At 42.5% G+C, this 13,311-nt stretch overlaps 2 protein-coding genes, 1 non-coding gene and 1 pseudogene across 5 annotated transcripts in view; 3 read left to right on the top strand and 1 right to left on the bottom strand.

The window, feature by feature from the left end:
* The window catches only part of FAM168A (family with sequence similarity 168 member A), a 221,834-nt gene that overhangs the window by 25,689 nt on the left and 182,834 nt on the right, over positions 1-13,311 (top strand). The window lies entirely within an intron of this gene.
* On the top strand, positions 1,563-3,223 carry LOC128564772 (prolactin regulatory element-binding protein-like). 2 transcript variants are annotated; one of them, XM_053560543.1, is made up of 2 exons: positions 1,563-2,650; positions 2,811-2,864. In XM_053560543.1, exons 1-2 carry the CDS (start codon positions 1,652-1,654, stop codon positions 2,862-2,864), a joined length of 1,053 nt encoding a protein of 350 aa, XP_053416518.1. In that variant the 5' UTR covers positions 1,563-1,651. The 2 variants fall into 2 exon arrangements, with proteins under 2 accessions (XP_053416518.1, XP_053416516.1); XM_053560541.1 differs by having other exon boundaries at positions 1,563-3,223.
* LOC128564524 (C-terminal-binding protein 2-like) lies at positions 3,922-5,302 on the top strand (annotated as a pseudogene).
* Positions 11,385-11,490, bottom strand: LOC128566147 (U6 spliceosomal RNA). The gene has a single exon (XR_008374443.1). It is a non-coding gene; the product is annotated as a U6 spliceosomal RNA (small nuclear RNA).

Here is a 13,311-nt window from a genome sequence, read left to right as displayed (position 1 = left end):
TACAGCACTGTACTGATGGTGACATAGTGAGACTCTGTCTCAAAAAAATATATATATATTTTATAATATAATATATACACACATATATTTGAAATCATATGGAATTGAAATCTTTTTTCTTTTTTTTTTTTTTGAGAGTCTCACTTTGTTGCCCTTGGTAGAGTGCCCTGGCCAGTCCTCTTCCCTTAGCCTCCCAAGTGGCTGCGACTATAGGCACCCACTATAACCCCTGGCTGTTTTTATTTTTATTTTTTATTTTTTTGGAGACAGAGAATCACTGGCTATTTTTAGAGACAAGGTCTTGCTCTGGCTCAGGCTGGGCTTGAACCTGTGAGCTCAGGCAATCTACCTCCCTCAGCCTCCCAAGTGCTAGGATTACAGGCATGAGCCTCTGTGCCAGGCCCCCCCCCGGCTATATATTTTTTTTGTGTGTGTGTTTTTTGGCTGGAGCTGGGCTTGAACCCACCACTTCCGGCATATGGGACCCTACCCCTTTGAGCCACAGGTACCACCCCTCATACCTCCCCTTCCCCACCCCCCGGCTATTTTTAGAGACAAGGTCTCACTCTTGCTCAGGCTGCTCTCAAATTCTTGAGCTCAGACAGTCCACCAGCCTTGGCCTCCCAGAATATTAGAATTATAGGCATGAGCCACCACACCTACCCTTTTTTTTTTTTTTTTTTTTAATTTCTGGAAATGGCAGCCATTTTAGTGGCAATTTAGCAAGCTATTTACATGGAGCAACTGGGACTTTAACCTTTATTCAGATGTAAAATGTATATATAGATACACAAAACTATCTTTAGTCCCAGCTACTCAGGAGGCTGAGGGAAGAGGACTCGCTTAAGCGAGTCTACATAAGTCAACATAAAACTAATAATATCTGGTTATGATGCTAGATCTTTTAAGAACCAATGAAGAATGAGTGCCAAAACAACCTATTTATATGAGGAATAGATATATGAAAGAATCCTGTCATTTAAGAGGAGGTCTTTTATTATGAACATTTTATTTATAGTCTTGCTGTATATTTATCATTGACTTGAACTGTGCATACCATTCATATGAGGTTAAAATGTGGTTATTTCTAATTTATATTTAATATTGAAATAATCTCAATTATTTTGGCTAAATTAAACTGCCCTATGCTGTCTTTACATCCATAATGATATATGTAACATTCCAAGGGATACAAAATAAAAATCCAAATATTGGACAAAAAAATCACAGTGGTTGTATTTACTTGCTATGTTACCTTCAAAGTTACTTAATTGTATAGCTAATTTTCTCCATCTGTTAGAGATATAATGTTATTTAATGGTACAGTTGTTGGGAGGATTAAATGAGGTAATTAAAGTGCTTAGTTCTAGCATATAGCATGAATTCAATAAATAGTAGTGCTGTGAGTTGAGTGTGTTTGTGTCGCACCAAAATTTGTATGTTGAAGCCTTAATCAACTCTATGGGTATTTGGAGGTTGGGGCCTTTGGAAAATAATTAGATCAGGAGGCTGGAGCCCTCTTGATGGGATTAGTATTCTTATAAAAAGAGAGACCAGGACTAAGTTCCACAGCGGCTGGGGCAGCAGCGGAAGGCCGGGCGCGGCATGTCCTGGGTGCCGCGGTGCTGGCAGTGAACGCGCGGCCGGCGAGATGGGCCGGCGCCGGGCGCAGGAGCTTTACCGGGCTCCGTTCCCGTTGTACGCGCTTCAGGTCGACCCTAGCGCAGGGCTGCTCATCGCTGCGGGCGGAGGAGGTGCCGCCAAGACAGGCATAAAGAATGGCGTGCACTTTCTGCAGCTAGAGCAGATTAATGGGCTCCTGAGCGCCTCCTTGTTGCACTCCCATGACACAGAGACGCGAGCTACCATGAACTTGGCACTGGCTGGTAACATCCTTGCTGCAGGGCAGGATGCCCATTGCCAGCTTCTGCGCTTCCCGGTCCATCAGCAGAAGGGCAACAACAAGGCAGAGAAGGCAGGTTCCAAGGAGCAGGGGCCTCGACAAAGGAAAGGGCCTGCCACAGCAGAGAAGTCTGGAGCTGAAACCCAGCGCGAGGGGGTAGAACTCGGGGTAGAGAATTTGCAGGCAGTACAGACAGACTTTGGCCCTGATCCACTGCAGAAAGTTGTGTGCTTCAACTGTGATAATACCCTGCTTGCCACTGGAGGAACAGATGGCTACGTTCGTATCTGGAAGGTGCCCAGTCTGGAGAAAGTTCTGGAGTTTAAAGCCCATGAAGGGGAGATTGCAGACCTGGCCGTGGGGCCTAATGGCAAGTTGGTAACTGTGGGCTGGGACAGGAAGGCCTGCGTGTGGCAGAAGGATCAACTAGTGATGCAGCTGCATTGGCAAGAGAATGGACCCACCTTTCCTAACACTCCTTACCGCTACCAGGCCTGCAGGTTTGGACAAGTTCCAGACCACCCTGCTGGGCTGCGACTCTTCACAGTACAGATTCCCCACCAACGCCTGCGCCAGCCCCCACCTTGCTACCTCACAGCCTGGGATGGCTCTACCTTCTTACCCCTTCGGAGCAAGCCCTGTGGTCATGAAGTCATCTCCTGCCTCAACGTCAGTGAATCGGGCACCTTCCTAGGCCTGGGCACGGTCACTGGCTCTGTTGCCATCTACATAGCTTTCTCTCTCCAGTGCCTCTATTATGTGAGGGAGGCCCATGGCATTGTGGTGACAGATGTGGCCTTTCTACCTGAGAAGGGTCGTGGTCCAGAGCTCCTTGGGTCCCATGAAACTGCCCTGTTCTCTGTGGCCGTGGATAGTCGCTGCCAGCTACACCTACTGCCCTCACGGCGGAGTGTTCCTGTGTGGCTGCTGCTCCTACTGTGTGTTGGGCTTATTGTTGTGACCATCCTGCTGCTCCAGAGTGCCTTTCCAGGTTTTCTTTAGCCTCCCTGGGAATCAGAGGCCTGGACACTGCCACCCTGTAGAGCAGAGTGGAGGCCTGGACCCCCATTGCTCTCTTCATTTGGAGCTGCCTCTGATGAGACAGATGGGTACTGCCTGCCCTTCCCAGTTAAAGCTTGGCTGTGGCTCTGCGTGATTCTGAGTCTGGGAACTCTGCATTCATCATCTGTGGACCCACCCAGAACAGTGATATCTGAAGTCCCAGCCATACTTCTTGCTTCCTTCCCTCTGCCTACCAGAAGCTCCAGAGTTGAGCTTGTCTTGTCTCCAGAAACCTGGGAAGATGCCCAGAAGCCTGGAAAAAAAAAAAAAAAAAAAAGAGAGACCAGATTATAAGGTGGCTCAGAAGTGGCTTGAGGAGCGAGGGACCGAACCCAAACCCGGAGCCACACCGCACTGAGAGGGTGCCGCACAGCGGCCGCCACCGTGGGTGCTTTTCACCAAGGACGTGGTCGCCTGGGATGAGGGTTTCATCACCTTAAATGGTTTTGAACCAACGAAGCTGTATTTCCTTAAAAAGGCGAACAGCCGGGCGGCGCCTGTGGCTCAGTCGGTAAGGCGCTGGCCCCATGTACTGAGGGTGGCGGGTTCAAGCCCGGCCCCAGCCAAACTGCAGCCAAAAAATGGCTGGGCGTTGTGGCGGGCGCCTGTAGTCCCAGCTGCTCGGGAGGCTGAGGCAGGAGAATCGCTTAAGCCCAGGAGTTGGAGGTTGCTGTGAGCTGTGTGATGCCATGGCACTCTACCGAGGGCCATAAAGTGAGACTCTGTCTCTACAAAAAAAAAAAAAAAGGCGAACAGCCCACCGTATCAACTATAGAGCTTGTGGACAGATTTATATCGGGTTCATAGTGGCAAAAGGCACGCAGACTCCCGCGAGTTCCCCTAAGTTCTTAGAGGACTGCTTTGCCATTTGAATCTGAGAGTTGCAAAGTTCCATAAAGAATGGAATCTGAGAGTTGCAAAGTTCCATAAAGAATGGAATCTGAGAGTTGCAAAGTTCCATAAAGAATGGATAATCACCCAGTCAAGAGACAGCGCTTGGACAGAATTTGTGAAGGTAACTGCCCCCAGATCATAAAGGGCCCCCTGCATCACTGGCCCCTGGTGGCGCTGTTGGACGGTCACGACTGCAGAGTGGAGAGGCCGATCCTGAAGGACCTGGCCACCATGGCCTTCTGTGACGCCCAGTCCACTCAGGAGATCCACGAGAAGGTGTTAAACGAGGCCGTGGGTGCCATGATGTACCACACCATCACCCTCACCAGGGAGGACCTGGAGAAGTTAAAGGCCCTGTGAGTGATTGTGCGGATAGGCAGTGGCTACTACAACGTGGACATCAAGGCTGCTGGCGAGCTCGGGATCGCAGTGTACAACATCCCGTCTGCAGCAGTGGAAGAGACGGCTGATTCCACTATCTGCCACATTCTCAACCTGTACCGGAGAAACACGTGGCTGTACCAGGTGCTGAGGAAGGGCATGCGGGTACAGAGTGTGGAGCAGATCCGAGAGGTGGCCCCGGGAGCAGCACGCATCCTCTGGGAGACACCGGGCCTCATCGGCTTTGGTCACACGGGGCAAGCGGTAGCTGTTCGAACCAAGGCCTTTGGATTCAGCGTTATATTTTATGACCCCTATTTGCAAGATGGGATAGAGGGTCCCTGGGTGTTCAGAGGGTCTACACTCTATAGGACTTGCTGTATCAGAGCGACTGTGTCTCCTTGCCCTGCAATCTCAATGAACATAACCACCACCTCATCAATGACTTTACTATAAAGCAGATGAAGCAAGGAGCATTTCTCGTGAATGTGGCCCATGGCCGCCTGGTGGATGAGAAAGCCTTAGCCCAGGCCTTAAGGAGGGCAGGATACAAGGGGCGGCCCTGGATGTGCACGAATCGGAGCCCTTTAGCTTTGCTCAGGGTCCACTGAAGGATGCACCAAACCTCGTCTGTACTCCCCACACGGCCTGGTACAGTGAGCAGGGCTCACTGGAGATGAGGGAGGCTGCTGCCATGGAAATATGCTGGGCAATCACAGGTCCCATGCCAGAAATCTTATGAAACTGTGTGAACCAGGAATTCTTTGTCACATCAGCTCCTTGGTCAGTAATAGACCAACGAGCAATTCATCCCGCACTCAATGGTGCCACATACAGATATCCACCAGGTATCGTGGGCGTGGCTCCAGGAGGACTGCCTGCAGCCATGGAAGGATCATCCCTGGAGGCATCCCAGTGACTCACAACCTTCTTTTGTTGGCACACCCTTCCCCAGTGCCCTCTCCCAACCAGCCCACAAAACTCATGGACAGTTGAGAGCACCCCAATGAGCAATGGCAGAGGATGCTGATGCCGGAAGGATTGTATCTGCCTAATCCATGACCAGACTCAAGAAAGCTGACAATTACCTCATGTGGATAGTTTAATTGAAAATCAGAACTTCATGCAAGTCCGTCAGTATGAAAAGTGGGTCAATTCAAGAAACAAAGATGCTCATGTTTTGATTTTAATTTACCCCAAAGCAAAATTGGCTTGCTCAGGGAAGAAAAGTGACTCTTGAAACCTTTTTTTGCTGGTAATCTAACAATTGTGGTATTTACAAAGTGTTGTAAAATAATTAGCAGCCATTTCCATAGGTTAAGAACTTTATGTTGATTTAATGGATTTTCCTTTTCAAATACCATTAAACCCTTTATGTTAAAAAAAGAGAGAGACACCGGAAAGCTTACTTTCTCTGTGCTCTCCTCTAAGTGAAGATAAAATGAGAAAAGGGCTGTCTGCAAACCCGGAAGCAGACTCTTAGCAGATACACTGCTAGTACCTTGATCTTGGACTTCCCAGTCCCCAGACCTGTGGAGAAATAAATGTTTGTTGTATTCTGTTATATGCATAGCAGCCTGAACTAAGATAGGTAGCACTGTTACTGTCATTTTCCTTTTATTTATTAAACAAGCATGTGCTTTTCCTCAGAACTTTCTTTTTTTTTGGCCGGGGCTGGGTTTGAACCCGCCACCTCCGGCATATGGGACCGGTGCCCTACTCCTTGAGCCACAGGTGCCGCCCAGAACTTTAATTTTATAAATGAGGAACTGGACATGGATTTAGAAAACTGACTAGATTCACTAGTAAAAATTAAGGATGGGTTTCAATCCAGGTTTGTGTGATGCCAAAGACTTTATTTACTGTTTAACCTTTTACTAGGCTATATTTTATAATTGCTATTTCATTTGAATGTAAATATATTTTAAAATGGTTGGAAATAATTTGTTATTGTTAGGTATTTAAAACTTGCAGTGATGTTTTATTGATAGTTTACATAAACTTGAAACTAAATTGGTTAAAGAAAAAATTCTTTGACCTGGCTTCTCTATGATCAAACACAATTTCAAGGCAGATATTCTTGGGTGATAGTGGTTAGTAAAAAGAACAATGCATTTGTGTATGTGTTTCCCCTTAAAAAGCTTTATTGTGGTAAAACTGACATACAATAAATGATACAGATTTAATGCATGGTTTGCTAAGTTGTGACAAATGTATGTATATACTCATTAAATCATTACTACAATTCATATAGTGAACATATCCATTACCTCCACTAAATTTCCTGGTGCCCCTTTGAAATCCCTTCTCTTGCCCTCCCTGTAACCCCCATCCAAGTAACCACTGATCGACTTTCTATCATTATAAACAATGGTTCTGAAGTCAGACCAATCAGGATTCAGTCACTTTATCTCTCAGCCTTAGTTCTCTCATCTGTAAAATAAGGATTCTAGTATCTGCCCAAAAGACCATTGGGAAGATTAGGAACAATGTATATAAAGAGCCTATATAGTGCCTGACGCGTAGTAGGCCCTTAATCCCAGGAAACATGTATTACCATCTAAGCTTTCTAAATGTGCCAGAGTACATGCTAAAATGCATTTCTATCCCCTGTTCTCTTCCACTGAATGGGCTTCCAGTGTTTTTGAAGCTAGAAAGTTTAGATTTAGGCATCTTGAGGCCCTAAGGGGCTGGTCATAGGATGCAAGTCTTTCTGGTGTTCCTTCCTCCTCACTTCCATGCCTAGTGTTCACATGCTATTAATTATAAACAGATGTTCTTCATAATTAAGCAAAGAATTCCGCAACAGATTTTGGAGTTCTTTATGCGTATGTTTAAGTCTGGCATTGTGATAAAGCTGCATAGGTGATGAACTTTTAATCAGAGTTCTGAGTTTTAGTTTCCATTCTGCCTTGGGCAAATCACAAAATCTGAGCCTTAGTTTTCTCACATGTAAAGTGGGAAAGGGTTATACTTCACAAGTTAAGAAATTGAAAGAAAATTTTGCAAGTGAATTGTATGATAAAGTTATGTAATCTGAATTGTGTCCTATGACTGATTCATAGTGTCAGAACTATTTTTTTTAAGCTTAGCAGTTTTAACTTTGTTTAATTCTTAAATTTTTTTTTTTTTTTGAAGATAGAGCCTCAAGTTTTCACCCTGGGTAGAGTGCCGTGGCATCACAGCTCACACAACCTCCAACTCCTGGGCTTAAGTGATTCTCTTGCCTCAGCCTTCCAAGTAGCTGGGACTACAGGCGCCCTCCACAATGCCTGGCTAGTTTTTGGTTGTAGTTTTATTGTTGTTTGGCAGGTCCGGGCTGGATTTGAACCCTCCAGCTCTGGTGTATGTGGCTGGTGCCTTAGCCGGTTGAGCTACAGGCGCTGAGCCAATTCTTAAAATTTTTAAGAATTTTATTTTTTTTATTTTTATTTTTTTGTAGAAACAGAGTTTCACTTTATGGCCCTTGGTAGAGTGCCATGGCATCATACAGCTCACAGCAACCTCCAACTCCTGGGCTTAAGCGATTCTCTTGCCTCAGCCTCCCAAGTAGCTGGGACTACAGGCATCCGCCATAACACCCGGCCATTTTTTGGTTGCAGTTCAGCTGGGGCCGGGTTTGAACCCGCCACCCTCCGTATATGGGGCCGGCGCCTTACCGACTGAGCCACAGGCGCCGGCCAATTTTTAAGAATTTTTTTTAACAGTTCTCACGCTGTTTCCCAGACCAGAGTGCCATGTATTTCTAAATACATTTTGTTCATTGTATTTCTAAAATTGGTAGACTTGTAGATTCACTTGTGGATTCAGTCAGCATAGCTCACAGCAACTTCCAACTCCTGGGTTCAAGTGATCCTCTTGCCTCAGCCTCCTGAGTAGCTGGAACTATAGATACCTGCCACAATACTCCACCAATTTTTCTATTATTAGGTCTCGCCTTTGATCAGGCTGGTCTCAAACTCCTCAGCTCAGGGGATCCTCTTGCCTCCACCTCCCAGAGAGCTAGGAGTACAGGCGTGGGCCACCATGCCTGGCCAAATGTTAGAATTCTGTAAAAAGTTCAGATACTATTCAAATCTTATCTCTTATAGATTTTTTAATAAGTCTTTTTTTTTTAAATGTTCTTCTACTAGGTAGAACAATAAAGTAAAAACCAAAGGTTAAACGTGCTTAGACTTCAACGTTAGAAACTTTAATTCAAATCTTAGTTTAGTAGCTATGTGACTTTAGACAAATTATTTAATCTCTCTGAGCCTTAAATTCTCACCTGTCAATAGGTATTCTACCTCAGACAGTTGCTGTGAGGATTACAAATAATGTGTATACAGTGGTTGGCCTATAGCAGATGTCCAGTAATGCTAGTTTTGTTCATTTTATTTCTAAAATTGGTAGACTTGTTGATTCACTGGGCTAGTATTGAAAGGATTACTTTTTTTTTTTTGGTAAAGATAGAACCTCACTATGTTGCCTTCGGTAGACACAGCTCACAGCAACCTCAAACTCTTGGGCTTGAGCGATTCTCTTGCCTCAGCCTCCCAAGTAGCTGGGACTACAGGTGTTGGCCACAGTGCTCGGCTATTTTTGTTGTTGTTGTTGTTGTCATTGTTGTTTAGCAGGCCCGGGTCAGGTTCGAACCCACCAGCCTTGGTGTACGTTGCCGGCGCCCTAACCACTAGCTATGGGATTACTTTTGCCTTCCCCTTTCCATGATGTAATTCAGCATAGGACAGCTCTTAGTTAGTATGTCTCAGATTTCCCATTTAAATCTGTAAATATACTTCAAGTTTTATGATGCTAGCAATTAATGTAAAGTTTTTTGTTTTTGTTTTTTTAATATTGGGAGGAACCTATGCCATGCTTTTGTACTTGCTCATTCTCATTGCTCTAGCAGGAGATAACTTTGTATTGTGGGAGCTAGGGAAACCAGGGCCATTTTTCTTGTCTCTTCTGTTTGTGTTTATTTGGGTTGGAAGATTGTCTAAAGGTTTCCAGGTGAAAAAATGGATTTGCTGAATTGAGCTTGTTCTTCTTGGGTGAGCCCAGAAACAACCTGAGGCGTGGGGAGAACAAATAGGAAAATGTGGGAGAACTGGTGAGTTTCCTTGGAAAGTTGTTGAGATCTTTGAGTAGGGGAGTATGTGGAGAATAATTGAGTCTCCATTCTCCTCCCCTCTAGAGCCTGTACATTCCAACACAAAGGGAGCTTTAAGATGGAGGTAGAATTGTAATTTCCTAGAAATTACTGCTTCTGGTAACTGCTCATTCAGTTTGCACCTCTTTGCTGCAATGGATAAAACAATGGGAACAATAAAGCCATTTATCTGATAGCTGTAGCCTCAATGGGATGTTTGTTTTAATAATGGTCTAATTTGCAGGGCTCATAAATTGTGATTTTATTCTCATGGAAATAACTGCCCGGTGGTATTTGGATTCTCAGGTCTCCTGTTGTGGATAATTTCACTAACATTCTGACGACAATTCCTTTTATTTCAGACTTCGTTTTAGGTTGTTCAGGCTGGTTGGGTAATTAGACTGGTGCAGAGCCAATTTTCTTTGGCTGGCAGGTGGTTACTAGGTAACTAGAGGATCAGGGGAAGAAATTCTGCTTAGGGTTTCAAGGCAGACTACCCAGATTTGTTTTTATTATTTGGGATTTAAAAAAATTCTATCTAATGCCAAAATATCTGATGAAAATTAAAAATTTAAATCATTTGAATGCTTATTTTCCATGGTACCAAACAACCTATTATATGTGGAATATTGTATGTTTGAGTTATTAATTTTCACTACATGTTTTAGCTGAATATCCAGAAATGGCAGGAATGATAATAGCTATCACATGTGAGACTTTGCCCTAGGTGTTTTACATACATTATCTCTAAATCTTAATGACAACTCTGAGAGAGAGGTATTGTTTCCATTTTACCTATACAAAAAACTTAAATTCAGAGTAGTTTAGTAGCTAAATTAAAGTATCCTAGCTGATTTAGTATCAGATTCAAAGCTTATACTTGGTTTTCATTTATAGTATTATTAAAAACCATTCTGAAGGTACATTCAAGTTTCTATTAAACTCTTAGATAATAAAGCAGTTGGCTCAAAAATATGTTATAAATGAATTAGTATCTATGGTCAGTTAGTATCTATGCTTTTTCTATCATTTAATCTTATATCACAGCAGTAAGGCACATGGAGTATTTTGATTATCTTTCCAAAATTAAAGAATTTCTAGATATAATGGTGTTTTAAGAATTCTTTAAAAGTTTCCAAAGCATGGTATAATCACTGGAATTAGCCTCAGACTTGGAATTTGAGGTTCGGTTTTCAAAATCTTGGTACTGCCATTTTTGGATAATATTGTATATGTCTCTTAACCATCATTGGATAATCTTTAACCCTCAGATAAGCCTTATTTAACTTATCTGCAAAATAGGGATAAGATATCCACTAGGGTTAATGTCTTTGGTAGTGTCTGCCATGTAACTATAACATAGTAGGCACTTAATCAATGTTGGTTTCCTTTTTTTGGGCAGTTTTTGGCTAGGGCTGGGTTTGAAACGGCCACCTCGGGCATATGGGGCCAACCCCCTACTCCTTTGAGCCACAGACCGCTGCCCGGTTTCCTTCTTTCTTGGTTAACTCTACTATTAGTGGAGTATCAGGGGATAATTTGATGCCTCTTTCATCGTTGGCCACAGGATTTATTGAAAGGTGGCCAACTTCTAGTGCCATTATGTTATATTTTCATCCTGATACTGTTTAACAGAGTTCCTTTTTTTTTTCCCTAGGAACTTGTTTCTCCAGCTAGGTAATTTGTTTACAGGACATTTAGATAGCTGGTTTATTGTTTACACTTTCTTGGTTAAGAGAGTGAATGCGTATGTGGAAAGGGCATTGAATTTGTAATCATACAAACCTGGAAAGTTCAGCTTTGCTACTTACTAGCTACAACTATCTTTCTCTCTCTGAGACTTGGGATAGAGATAATAATAACTGACCTTCCCATCTGTTGTGAGGATCAAATGAAATAATGGATGTGAAAATATCTTTTAAATTGAAAAATGCCAGGTAAGATAGTAACTTATTACATGACTTTCATAATTAGATTTGGTGGGGCTTATTGAGAATTTACTTCCATTAAAAAAAAAAAATGGAATGTTTCACAAATTTGTATATCATCTCGTGTAGTGGTCATGCTAATCTTCTCTGTACTGTTCCAATTTTAGTATATGTGCTGCCAAAACAAGCATAGAATTTACCATTTTAAGAGGGAAATTTAAAATTTCACTTGAGCTAAATAAAGAAGAATGTATTTTTTTTTTCCAGAGACAGAGTGTTGACTATTGCCTATAGTGTGATTTTTTATAATATTTGTTTGTAGAGATGAGGGTCTGGTTATGTTGTGTAGTTTGGCCTCAGACTCCTGGCCTTAAGTGATCCTCCTGTCTTGGCCTGCCAAAGTACTGGGATTATAAGCTTGAGCCGCCATACCCTCCCAAAGAAGACATTTTGATGAGTTTTATGGTTGTCTTTGGCGACAGTTGAAGAAAACAGGCCAGAGTGAGGTCCTGGTTAGAGAAAACTGTTGTGTGAATATACCTGACTACATAGTGGAAGTAAGAATGGGGTGAAATGGTGGTACAACTGTGAGGCAGGCCAAGGGGACTTAGACTTGAGGTTTGGATCTTGGTCTAGTATTGAGGAAGAGGGATGCTCCTTGATTACAAAAGTTAGGACACTGGGCAATGTTTGAAGGAGAATTGGTTGAAAGAGTAGGGTTGGTGTTAACAGCTTCTCTTATAAGGACACTCAACTTGAAATCCCAGTTTTAAGTCTTCTAGAAATATGTACAGAAGTTCAGGTAGATATTTTTTTTCCCCATTCCTTACTCTTCCTATCCTCCAGCAGTTAAATTGTGTCCATCTTTAGGGGAATGTTCCAAGTGAGTTCTGTGATTATTGTACATATATCCAGTGGTTGCTCTCAGGTGAGCATATTGACATACCTTCATTTAAAGAGGTGCGAGTGGCTGGCAAGTGGGGGATCTGCTTAATTTTATGTGATCAACTTCCAGTTATTTCTTCCCTGAAAATAGATTTACAATGTTTCAGTGATGCGGATGACATTTTTCCTAAGTGGAACATCAACCCATATTTTCTTTGTGTTTAATTATTGATGTACATGAATGCTGCATTGTATTGTTTAAGGATTTTTCCATCTGAAGACAGGCTTCTGTCTCTGAATTTTGTTACAAAACTAATTTTACTCATTTTTCTTTTGGGGATTGTCAATTTTTCTTTACTGCAAGTGACTGCATTATGATGTTTGGATCATTGCCTTCTCTATTTAATATTAGGGTAGAATAGGTGTTGATTAGGATAGTGTCAAAGTCTGCATTTTATCTGATTGTAAGAACACATTTAGTTATCTTTCTTACCCTCTTTGTCTCCCACTATGATGGCCATACAGTGATTAAGTGTAGGTGGTTTCCAGAGGCCCCACTTAGAATCAGTCTGAGTTACTTTATCTCAAAACTTTATATAGAATAATATCAGCTGATATTTGAATAATTCTTTCTTTGTATTTTTATGTCATTTAAACTTTTTCTTTTTGCTAATCTGTTTCTTATTCTAAACTAGTAGCTTTTTTTGTTTTTTTCCTCCATCTTTTTACTCACTTTATTTAGCACAGAGCTAAGAATAATGTTAGCTGGCATTGTGCTATCTACCAGGCATTATGCCAAGTGAATATTTGTTTTAATCTGTACTATCCCTATTTTATGGAAGAGAAAACTGAGTCTCAGAGATAGAAATTTGTTCAGTCTCACAGCTTTATGAAGGAATGTAGCTGTCTGACTTCAGAGCCTGCATACTTAACTCCTACACTGTATTTTCTCAGAAAATGAGTACATGAATATGTAGGCATATATGAATATGCTATTTGTCTTATTCAAACCTTAAAACTCATGAAGCAGATATTATGCTTTTCATTTCCTTTCTGTAATCCCTGGACTTCTGAATTAAAATCCCATATTTTTCCCTCCCTCTATCATACTTTTGGATTCACATCTG

This window comes from Nycticebus coucang, chromosome 14 (genome assembly GCF_027406575.1).
Source record: "Nycticebus coucang isolate mNycCou1 chromosome 14, mNycCou1.pri, whole genome shotgun sequence".
NCBI lineage: Eukaryota > Metazoa > Chordata > Mammalia > Primates > Lorisidae > Nycticebus > Nycticebus coucang.
This window is presented reverse-complemented; position numbering and strand designations above follow the sequence as displayed.